We start from the raw sequence: 11,533 nt of genomic DNA on the forward strand, positions 1-11,533 counted from the left end.
GGTCGGTGAGGGTTCTGGCAGGTCGGTGGGGGCTCTGGCAGGTCGGTAAGGGCTCTGGCAGGTCGGTAAGGGCTCTGGCAGGTCGGTGAGGGCTCTGGCAGGTCGGTAAGGGCTCTGGCAGGTCGGTGGGGGTTCTGGCAGGTCGGTAAGGGCTCTGGCAGGTCGGTGGGGGCTCTGGCAGGTCGGTAAGGGCTCTGGCAGGTCGGTGGGGGCTCTGGCAGGTCGGTAAGGGCTCTGGCAGGTCGGTAAGGGCTCTGGCAGGTCGGTGGGGGTTCTGGCAGGTCGGTAAGGGCTCTGGCAGGTCGGTGGGGGTTCTGGCAGGTCGGTAAGGGCTCTGGCAGGTCGGTGAGGGCTCTGGCAGGTCGGTAAGGGCTCTGGCAGGTCGGTGGGGGTTCTGGCAGGTCGGTAAGGGCTCTGGCAGGTCGGTGGGGGTTCTGGAAGGTCGGTAAGGGCTCTGGCAGGTCGGTGGGGGTTCTGGCAGGTCGGTAAGGGCTCTGGCAGGTCGGTGAGGGCTCTGGCAGGTCGGTGGGGGCTCTGGCAGGTCGGTGGGGGTTCTGGCAGGTCGGTAAGGGCTCTGGCAGGTCGGTGGGGGTTCTGGCAGGTCGGTAAGGGCTCTGGCAGGTCGGTGAGGGCTCTGGCAGGTCGGTGGGGCTCTGGCAGGTCGGTGGGGGCTCTGGCAGGTCGGTGGGGGTTCTGGCAGGTCGGTGGGGGTTCTGGCAGGTCGGTGAGGGCTCTGGCAGGTCGGTGGGGCTCTGGCAGGTCGGTGGGGGTTCTGGCAGGTCGGTGAGGGCTCTGGCAGGTCGGTGAGGGCTCTGACAGGTCGGTGAGGGCTCTGGCAGGTCGGTGAGGGTTCTGGCAGGTCGGTGAGGGCTCTGGCAGGTCGGTGAGGGCTCTGGCAGGTCGCCTTTCCTCTGTTCTTACCTTTCCAGCCGAGGGACTTACCGTCCGTAGACATCACATATATAGTGAGACTGCTGGAGCCAATATTAGCAGCCGGAAAGGTACCTAACATTCCGAGGGTCAACACGATGGAAGGACTGCTGGACGGCATGACCAAAATTGAAGAAAAGTGCAGTAAGTGGTCAGTCGAGCTCCAAGTAAAGTAATAAAAATGGGTCCTTTTTTGTGTGGATTAAAGAAGATAGAGAGGGAAGGTCAGGGTTGACATTACAGTTTAATCTTATATATCAAGAAGAGGTATATAAATTGTCATTCACTCTAACGTGGAAATAAGTGTTTCTTATTATGACTATTCATAGCCCTGTCGATAGAGCTTTGGCCTCAAACGCGTGGGGTCCATGGTTCGAGTCTCCTACAGCCCACGTGAATGGAATAGAAGAGGTATATTGAAAATTAACTTTTTGGAAATGTGGAATGAAGAGTAAGTCTTGTGGTGTCGTCTGGACCCCACCTCCCTGTCCGGCGACCTACTCACCTCCCTGTCCGGCGACCTATCCACCTCCCTGTCCGGCGACCTACTCACCTCCCTGTCCGGCGACCTATCCACCTCCCTGTCCGGCGACCTATCCACCTCCCTGTCCGGCGACCTATCCACCTCCCTGTCCGGCGACCTACTCACCTCCCTGTCCGGCGACCTATCCACCTCCCTGTCCGGCGACCTATCCACCTCCCTGTCCGGCGACCTATCCACCTCCCTGTCCGACGACCTACCCACCTGCCTGTCCGACGACCTACCCACCTGCCTGTCCGGCGACCTATCCACCTCCCTGTCCGGCGACCTATCCACCTCCCTGTCCGGCGACCTATCCACCTCCCTGTCCGGCGACCTACCCACCTGCCTGTCCGGCGACCTATCCACCTCCCTGTCCGGCGACCTATCCACCTCCCTGTCCGGCGACCTATCCACCTCCCTGTCCGGCGACCTATCCACCTCCCTGTCCGGCGTCCTACCCACCTCCCTGTCCGGCGTCCTATCCACCTCCCTGTCCGGCGTCCTACTCACCTCCCTGTCCGGCGACCTATCCACCTCCCTGTCCGGCGTCCTACTCACCTCCCTGTCCGGCGACCTACCCACCTCCCTGTCCGGCGTCCTACTCACCTCCCTGTCCGGCGACCTACCCACCTCCCTGTCCGGCGTCCTACTCACCTCCCTGTCCGGCGACCTACCCACCTCCCTGTCCGGCGTCCTACTCACCTCCCTGTCCGGCGACCTATCCACCTCCCTGTCCGGCGTCCTACTCACCTCCCTGTCCGGCGACCTATCCACCTCCCTGTCCGGCGTCCTACTCACCTCCCTGTCCGGCGACCTATCCACCTCCCTGTCCGGCGTCCTACTCACCTCCCTGTCCGGCGACCTATCCACCTCCCTGTCCGGCGTCCTACTCACCTCCCTGTCCGGCGACCTATCCACCTCCCTGTCCGGCGTCCTACTCACCTCCCTGTCCGGCGACCTATCCACCTCCCTGTCCGGCGTCCTACTCACCTCCCTGTCCGGCGACCTATCCACCTCCCTGTCCGGCGTCCTACTCACCTCCCTGTCCGGCGACCTATCCACCTCCCTGTCCGGCGACCTACCCACCTCCCTGTCCGGCGACCTATCCACCTCCCTGTCCGGCGACCTACCCACCTCCCTGTCCGGCGACCTACCCACCTCCCTGTCCGGCGACCTACCCACCTCCCTGTCCGGCGACCTACCCACCTCCCTGTCCGGCGACCTATCCACCTCCCTGTCCGGCGACCTACCCATCTCCCTGTCCGGCGACCTACCCATCTCCCTGTCCGGCGACCTACCCACCTGCCTGTCCGGCGACCTACCCACCTCCCTGTCCGGCGACCTATCCACCTCCCTGTCCGGCGACCTATCCACCTGCCTGTCCGGCGACCTATCCACCTGCCTGTCCGGCGACCTACCCACCTCCCTGTCCGGCGACCTATCCACCTCCCTGTCCGGCGACCTATCCACCTGCCTGTCCGGCGACCTATCCACCTGCCTGTCCGGCGACCTACCCACCTCCCTGTCCGGCGACCTACCCACCTCCCTGTCCGGCGACCTATCCACCTCCCTGTCCGGCGTCCTACACACCTGCCTGTCCGGCGACCTACCCACCTGCCTGTCCGGCGACCTACCCACCTCCCTGTCCGGCGACCTACCCACCTCCCTGTCCGGCGACCTACCCACCTCCCTGTCCGGCGACCTACCCACCTCCCTGTCCGGCGACCTACCCACCTCCCTGTCCGGCGACCTATCCACCTCCCTGTCCGGCGACCTACCCACCTGCCTGTCCCGTCCGCCATAGTTGCGCTGGTCCGTGGCAGCCATCTCGCCACAATGCCTCACTAACAAGAGTAGGTGAAAGAAAAATCTGTGTTTTGCCCTAAATTAGTTGCCCCCGGGAATGGAAATTGCCGCCTCGAGCTCAAACATCGATTATGAAGCTCAGACGAACTTTGTTTTATGCGGGCGAGAAGCAGTTCACAGTTTAGTTTCATTAATTTTGCGGTGTCCCCCTAACTTTGACAGATTAGGAGGAAGCGGGGGGCTGAGAGTGAGCGTTCATTCTGAACAATGGTTCGTCAGCTTGTGTTATTTATGGGTGGTAAGTGATGCGTGGCGTCCACGACTTGTATACCTCTCTTGTATGGCTCTTATCATCTCCATAACAGTATTATGTAAGCTTTTGGTGAACATAAAGTATGCCTGCTGCTGGCAGAACCTCACTACATTCCATTTTTGGTTGTGCCAGATGTAATTCTAGTGCCTGGATTGTACCTGGATGAGGTTCTGGGAGTTCTGCGCGGCCAGCTGGGCCAAGCTTGACTTGCGAGAGCTTGGTCCAACAGGCTGGTTCTTGGTGCTTAGATATGAAAAGGGTGCTTGAGCAAAGGCCAACCTTTAGCAAGAAGCCTCACCTCTCGATGCTAGACTGGTCTTGAGGGAGAGTTTTACAATAGGCGTGATGATCAACACCATAACATTGTCACTTTCCTTGAGATTACTTTTGTCATGATGCGCCGCGATGATGTGGTGATGTAGTGCAGCACTCGCCTCGCGCTTCGCGACCGCTTTGGCCTGGATTCGTATCCTGGCCGGTGGAGGAGTGACTGGGCGCCAGTCCTTAACTGGCCTCTGTTCACCCAGCAGTGCATGGGTAACCTGGTGGTTAAACGATTTAACAGATCGTATTCCGGGGAAAAATTAGGATTAATGACCTGCCCGAAACGCTGCGCGTGTTAGTGGCTGTACAAGAATGTAACAACTCTTGTATGTTAAAAAGTCGATAGATGGACCTGCATTAAGGGATCATAAGTAATTATCCAATAGGTTAATTTGAGGGTTGACTGAGGAGGCTTGATGCTACCTTAATTAATTCCTGGTTATAATTAATTAAATGGAAGGGAAGGGAACTGTCAGAAGAAAGCGCCAAGCCATGACGACAATGTAACACTGGGAAGGGGTCGGGATAAGGATTTGGGATGGGACGGGAGGGGAGGAAGGAATGGTGCCCAGCCACTTGGAGAGTCGGGGACTGAGCGTCGACCTGCATGAAGCGAGATCGTCGCTTTACCGCCCAGCCCAAGTGGTTGGGCTTTTAAATGGAGTTTGGCTTTATATCTCAGTATACAGAAATAAGTTGGCTGTTTGCCACGGAGGAAAGACAGGTTCAAAGAACAAACTTTAACTGGTGCCCGAAGAACACCAACTGGTCCAGGACAGGACTGTAATAAGCTTAACGTGTTAACCAACATTTAACAAATACTATCAAGTTAACACTACAGCAACTGATGAGAAACGTGTGATCTTCCCTTCGTCATGAATTTAGGGATAATTAATGTGCATTCGAGTACATTTATATAACATAGGCAAGACACCAGTCATTACATATGGCTCCAAGTGGAGTGATGGTAAGGGTAACTCTGGCCGCCACTTCACGGGTTATTCATGCCCGTGCCACCTCTTGAGTGGCCTAATCTTCATCAATGTCCACCACTCCCTTGAGCAGTGATTCCTAACCATTTTTGTTTGGAAGAGCCCTTAAGCCACTGTAGTGGATCGCTGCTGGAGGACCTTGACGACCAACATGCTCAAGGTCAATTAAATCACACGAACAAATTCTCACAGTAGCATACATGTAGTTAAAATTCTGCAGCAGCCACAATTACACACACAAGCCGTGATCAGGGGTTATAACATTGTTTTCATCCTCACCACCTTCAGAGGTTTCACGAAACTCTTGAATTTTACGGAATGATCTGTGGCAAGGATTTTCGGTTGCACGGAATTCTTCTTAAATTGACTTAAGTATTGCGGAAGGGTTAAATAATGTATCTCTGGTACTAGCACTCGCCTCGACCCACACGCTCACAGAACTGATGGTCGAGCGTCTCTCTGCTCCGCCTTACCCACTACAATATATTTGCTGGCAAAGAGGCTGTTAAGTAACGGAGTCCTCACAATATACAGTGTGCTCTGCCTGTATCAGAACCAAGAGCCTGGCAGAGACCAACTGGGATGTCTGTGGTCCCATAATCCAGGTTATCCTTATGTTATGCTTCTCACCCACACGAGGTTACAGCGTGTTCCGCTAAGACTCACACAGTCAGTCTAAGGCTACACATGAGTGTTCACCTCCGAGCTGCAGTACACTGCTCAACGTCCAGACGTAGTTCGATGCCCGGACGGACGGAAATGATTAGAGACATTTCCCTTCGCGTAACGTCTTAAGTACTTCGTGTCCCTGACATCGAGAAATACAAGGAGACAACTCAGCAGCGAGTATAGGGGATGGAGGATCGGAACCACTCTCTCTAATTAGGATTGGAATTCCTGGCACCTGGGGCAATGGCGCTTAAGGTTTTCGCAGTTTCATAGTGCCAGCGCCTGGGTGATGGGAGCCAAAGGGGGAACACTTGTCTCATGCTCGGTTTCCCTTCTACCCTCGATGAGTTTATGCAAATAAGTTTTAACTATTCATTTAAATTTTTTGTATAATATTTCATTTCTGCCTCCAAAAATGATAATACTCACAGCAACTAATGGTCGAACGTCCAAAAATGGACTGTTGCATCCCAATAAAGTTCAAAATGTTAACTTCGGGATTACTCCAAAAGTTTAACAATAACTTTACAGCTTGATGTAACATGTCCTAGGCCTAATATACATCAACTTGGGTTGATGTATACTAATCAACTAATCTTGTTATTGCCTTGTTTCTCTTATCCTCAAAATTAATTGAACAAACCTTAAAATTTTTTGTACATTTGACCAAAAGTTGTTATAAGTACTATAGATTTTGGGTGACAGGTTGAAATATTTAGTTATTACCTGCGTGATAGCTGGTTGATGGGGTTCTGAGAGTTCTTCTGCTCCCCAGCCCGGCCCGAGGCATGACTTGTGAGAGTTTGGTCCACCAGGCTGTTGCTTGGAGCGGCCCACAGGCCTACATATCCACCACAGCCCGGCTGGTCCAGCACTTCTTGAAGCAAGCTATCTAGTTTCCTCTTGAAGATGTCCACGGTTGTTCCGGCAATATTTTTCTTATGCTCGCTGGGAGGATGTTGAATAACCGCGGACCTCTGGTGTTTATACAGTGTATGTTTAACAAAAGACTAACCCATCAGTTGCGTGGCATTGGACGAAGCCATTCATTCAGTATGTATATTCTCATGAAGGGTTTCATGTGAATATACATTTGGTAGTATGCATGATGCAAAATGGGAAACTATTTGATTATAATTTTGCTGAACATGCAAGTAGTGTTCATGCGTTAGTATTCGTTTTTCACTTTTTCAAACACCACTATTATAGACTGATTGACAGCCCCGTCGCACCACACACACACACACACACACACACACACACACACACACACACACACACACACACACACACACCACACACACACACACACCACACACCACACACCACACACCAAAGCTACTACACACACACACACACACACACACACACACACACACACACACACACACACACACACACACACACACCAAAGCTACACACACACACACACACGCGCGCGCGCGCGCACACACACACACACACACACACACACACACACACACACACACACACACACACACACACACACACACACACCACACACCAAAGCTACTCCACAGTCACATCAGGAGGAAAACAACAGTGAAGGAACAGGTGATGAAACTTAGAGCGGGTGAGGACAGGTACACAGAGAATGACAAAGAGGTGTGTGAAGAACTCAACAAAAGGTTCCAGGAGGTCTTTACAATAGAACAAGGAGAGGTCACGGCACTAGGAGAGGTAGCAGCAAACCAGGCGACCTTGGAAGGGCTCGAAATTACAAGAGATGAGATCACGAGGCACCTATTGGAGCTGACGTGAGAAAGGTTATTGGGCCGGACGGAATCTCACCATGGGTATTGAAAGAGTGTAGAGGAGCACTCTGTTTGCCACTCTCCACTAATATTTTGCCATACTTTGCCATAGTGTATAGTAGGTCACTGGAAACGGGAGACCTACCAGAAATATGGAAGACGGCTAATGTAGTCCCAGTATACGGAAAAGGGTGACAGACAGGAGGCAATGAACTACAGGCCAGTGTCCTTAACTTGTATACCATGCAAGGTGATGGAGAAGATCGTGAGAAAAAACCTAGTAACACATCTGGAGAGAAGGGACTTCGTGACAACCCATCAACATGGGTTCAGGGAGAGTAAATCTTGCCTTACAGGCTTAATAGAATTCTACGATCTAGTGATAAAGATTAAGCAAGAAAGAGAAGGATGGGCGGACTGCATTTTTTTGGACTGTCGGAAAGCCTTTGACACAGTACCCCATAGAGAGGCTGGCTGACCAAGCCAGCCTCTCTGACCAAGCAAGCCTCTCTGACCAAGCCAGCCTCTCTGACCAAGCCAGCCTCTCTGACCAAGCCAGCCTCTCTGACCAAGGTATTGTCCCCGACCAGGCCAGCCTCCCCGACCAAGCCAGCCTCTCCGACCAAGCCATCGTCCCTGACCAAGCCAACCTCTCCGAACAAGCCATCGTCCCCGACCAAGCCAACCTCTCTGATCAAGCCATCGTCCCCGACCAAGCCATCGTCCCCGACCAAGCCAACCTCTCCGACCAAGCCAGCCTCTCCGACCAATCCAGCTTCTCCGACCAATCCAGCTTCTCCGACCAAGTCAGCCTCTCTCCGACCAAGCCATCGTCCCCGACCAAGCCATCGTCCCCGACCAAGCCAGCCTCTCTCCGACCAAGCCAGCCTCTCTCCGACCAAGCCAGCCTCTCTCCGACCAAGCCAGCCTCTCTCCGACCAAGCCAGCCTCTCTCCGACCAAGCCAGCCTCTCTCCGACCAAGCCAGCCTCTCTCCGACCAAGCCAGCCTCTCTCCGACCAAGCCAGCCTCCCCGACCAAGCCAGCCTCCCCGACCAAGCCAGCCCCTCTGACCAAGCCAGCCCCTCTGACCAAGCCAGCCTCCCCGACCAAGCCAACCTCCCCGACCAAGCCAACCTCCCCGACCAAGCCAGCCTCCCCGACCAAGCCAGCCTCTCCCCGACCAAGCCAGCCTCTCCCCGACCAAGCCAGCCTCTCCCCGACGAAGCCAGCCTCCCCGACCAAGCCAACCTCCCCGACCAAGCCAGCCTCCCCGACCAAGCCAGCCTCCCCGACCAAGCCAACCTCCCCGACCAAGCCAACCTCTCCGACCAAGCCAGCCTCCCCGACCAAGCCAACCTCCCCGACCAAGCCAACCTCCCCGACCAAGCCAACCTCCCCGACCAAGCCAACCTCCCCGACCAAGCCAGCCTCTCCCCGACCAAGCCAACCTCCCCGACCAAGCCAGCCTCTCCCCGACCAAGCCAGCCTCTCCCCGACCAAGCCAGCCTCTCCCCGACCAAGCCAGCCTCCCCGACCAAGCCAGCCTCTCCGACCAAGCCAGCCCCGCAGGAAAAAGGGGCTGGCATACCTGGGATAATGGGCTGCGTGTTAATTTTGGGGAAGAGGTTGCCTGCTGACAGGCAACAGGCAGCCTCATTCTGTGCTGCGTCCTCTGCCTTGTAGCCATTAATCTGGCGTGCCCCAGGACGGGCGTCTCGGGGCGCCTCTCCTGCTCTCTCCGCCCAACCCAGCCTCACATCTATGGGCGCAGTAATGCACTTTTGATGTATACGGTCCAAGTAGCACCGGCTATGGTGAGCCCGTAGTGGAGTTGTTCTGTATACATCAATGCACTATTGATGTATACAGAACAACTCCACTACGGGCTCACCATAGCCCGTGCTACTTGGACCTTTTTGTTCCAGGTAGTGAATCTTTAACAACAACAACAACATTGGTGTATACGTTAAACTGTGTTAACTTGCTGATCACCATTGTGACTAACTTGGCCAAATTAATTTTGGAGCTTCAGTTCTTGAGCCCGTTATGTGTGTGTGTGTAACCTTTTCCACTGCCGCCCACAGGATGGGTATGGGAGGCATAATAAATGAAGACAATCACATGAATAACATTTCCTCAAATAAATTACTCATTAGTTGGTTGAACTGATTTGTCATTTTAGTTATACGAAAACTGAGTATTTGCGTTTACTCTGTTGGGTATATTGTGGTTACCTGCGTGTGCGTGTGCGTGTGCGTGTGCGTGTGTGTGTGTGTGTGTGTGTGTGTGTGTGTGTGTGTGTGTGTGTGTGTGTGTGTGTGTGTGTGTGTGCATGTGCGCGTGCGCTTATACATAACTGCCAGTGACTAGGGTGGAGTGAGGTCTAGGTCTTATGCCCGGACTAACAGCCTTGTTGTGCCTCTTGGCTGAAATTTAACAATTCTGACGTTCGAATTCTCTGGCAAATCTGGCCTTAAAGTTGTTGACTGAGGTGATCTTCGCTTCTTTGAGTGCATTCCACTTGTTACCCACCCGTACCCGGCACGAAGCTTTCCGTACACGGCACGAAGCTTTCCGTACACGAGCGTTTCCAGCTTCCACATACGTCCTCTCATCCTACTTTCTTTAACTTAAACAATGCTGTCCTAGTCCATCTTGTCAATTCTCTTCAGTATATTGTATGCTGCAATCATGTCCCTCCTCTGTTTCTTCTCTCATCTAGGGTTGTAAGGTCTAGTTACCTTAACTTATCTTTACATTTAAAAGCCCAACCACTTGGGGTGGACGATAGAGTGCCCGTCTCGCTTCATGCAGGTCGGCGTTCAATCCCCGGCCGTCCAAGTGCTTGGGCACCATTCCTTCCCCCCGTCCCATCCCAAATCCTTATCCTGACCCCCTTCCAAGTGCTATATAGTCGTAATGGCTTGGCGCTTTCCCCCTGATAGTTGCCTTCCCTTCTACCCTGTTAGCTCTGACACTGTTCTAGATGCAAGCCTTTGTACTTTCTCAGTTTTGGTTTTATGCTTCACAAGGTGCGGATTCCAGGCCGGTGCTGAATACTCCAGTATTGGTTTAACAACGACTGTGCAGATTGCTTTGAAAGAGCCGTAGTTTAGGTTTCTAAACGACACTGTAATGTTGGTCAGCGTCACATACGCTGCCGATGTTACCCTGGTTGTGTGTGCTTCAGGAGAGAGAATATTGTAATTATCCCCACTCCCAAATTCTTTTCTCTCTCCTATTCCTGTAGTTGCCTTACCCTTATGGTGTACATTCCTCTTTATCTCATTTCTGACTGTCTCATCTTCACTATCTTACATTTCTTAGGATTGAACTCCAGTAACCATTTATTTTCCCATTTCTAGAGCTTGTCAAGGACAAACTGAACACTTCTGCATTCCTCGGTGTTTGCATACCTCCCTACCTTTGGGTCGTCCGCAGACACTGATGTGTAGGGGGCTCACTCCCTTGGCAAGGTCATTAGCATAAATTAGAAACTATAGGGGGAGTGAGGCGCGACCCTCAGGGAACGCCACTTGTTATGTTCCTCCAACTCTAAACCTCTTCTCTTACAGTGACTTTGTTTTCTGTCCTTCTGTCAGGTAGTTCCTTACCCAGTTCAGTATCAGCCCAGTTATACCTGTGTGCTTCTCCCTCTGCTCTTCATGGGGACCAGCATCAAATACTTGTTGACAATGTAGGAAAATATAGTCTACCCAGTCTTCTTTTGCTGTCTTCTTCGTGTAGCCTGTTCATAGGTTAGTCATCAAGTTAGTCAGGCACGACTCTTCTCTTTTAAATACATTCTGCAATTTTGTTACAAAGTTTATCCTCTCCAGGTGTTAAATTTTGATAAATCAGATTACTTTTTCCATCACTTTACACGGAATACTTGTCAGTGACACTGGTCTGGAATTTTGAATATTGGGATTACCTTTGTCTCTTTGTACAGTTCTGGGAGGTTTCCAGTCTTAAGTTTTTCACTGAAAACGTTGTGCTGACCTTGCAGAAAGCAGTTACTGTGTAGCGTGTTGTTGGCACAGTTCTCACTGACTGTGGACGGTGGAGGTGTCATAACATGGCCTGAGGCCTCGAGGGAGGGGGTATAGTGGTGTTATATGGCGGGATATGACGATGATGGTGAGAACGGAGGGTTGATGGTTGAGGGCAGGATAGTCGAGCCGCCTTGTTTAATTTGA

At 53.0% G+C, this 11,533-nt stretch overlaps 2 protein-coding genes across 2 annotated transcripts in view; one reads left to right on the forward strand and one right to left on the reverse strand.

The window, feature by feature from the left end:
* The window catches only part of LOC123769597 (mucin-2-like), a 22,410-nt gene extending 21,398 nt beyond the window's left edge, over positions 1 to 1,012 (reverse strand). The window contains exon 1 of the mRNA XM_069308933.1: positions 1 to 1,012. This exon is cut by the window's left edge and continues 1,460 nt beyond it. Coding sequence (XP_069165034.1) covers positions 1 to 1,012 — 1,012 coding nt within the window.
* Positions 1,013 to 1,028: 16 nt separating this feature from the next.
* On the forward strand, positions 1,029 to 3,257 carry LOC123769595 (serine-rich adhesin for platelets-like). Its single transcript, XM_045760836.2, has 2 exons — positions 1,029 to 1,074; positions 1,387 to 3,257. Exons 1-2 carry the CDS (start codon positions 1,029 to 1,031, stop codon positions 3,255 to 3,257), a joined length of 1,917 nt encoding a protein of 638 aa, XP_045616792.2.
* The last annotated feature ends 8,276 nt before the right edge of the window (positions 3,258 to 11,533 follow it).

Source organism: Procambarus clarkii, chromosome 63, assembly GCF_040958095.1.
Source record: "Procambarus clarkii isolate CNS0578487 chromosome 63, FALCON_Pclarkii_2.0, whole genome shotgun sequence".
Classification (NCBI taxonomy): domain Eukaryota; kingdom Metazoa; phylum Arthropoda; class Malacostraca; order Decapoda; family Cambaridae; genus Procambarus; species Procambarus clarkii.

Bases quoted from the DNA above. Each gene is read 5' to 3' on its own strand.
- LOC123769595 (XM_045760836.2), top strand. From the start codon at position 1,029: ATGGAAGGACTGCTGGACGGCATGACCAAAATTGAAGAAAAGTGCA. The intron at 1,075-1,386 runs GTAAGTGGTCAG...ATGAAGAGTAAG, and splicing joins CAAAATTGAAGAAAAGTGCA to TCTTGTGGTGTCGTCTGGAC.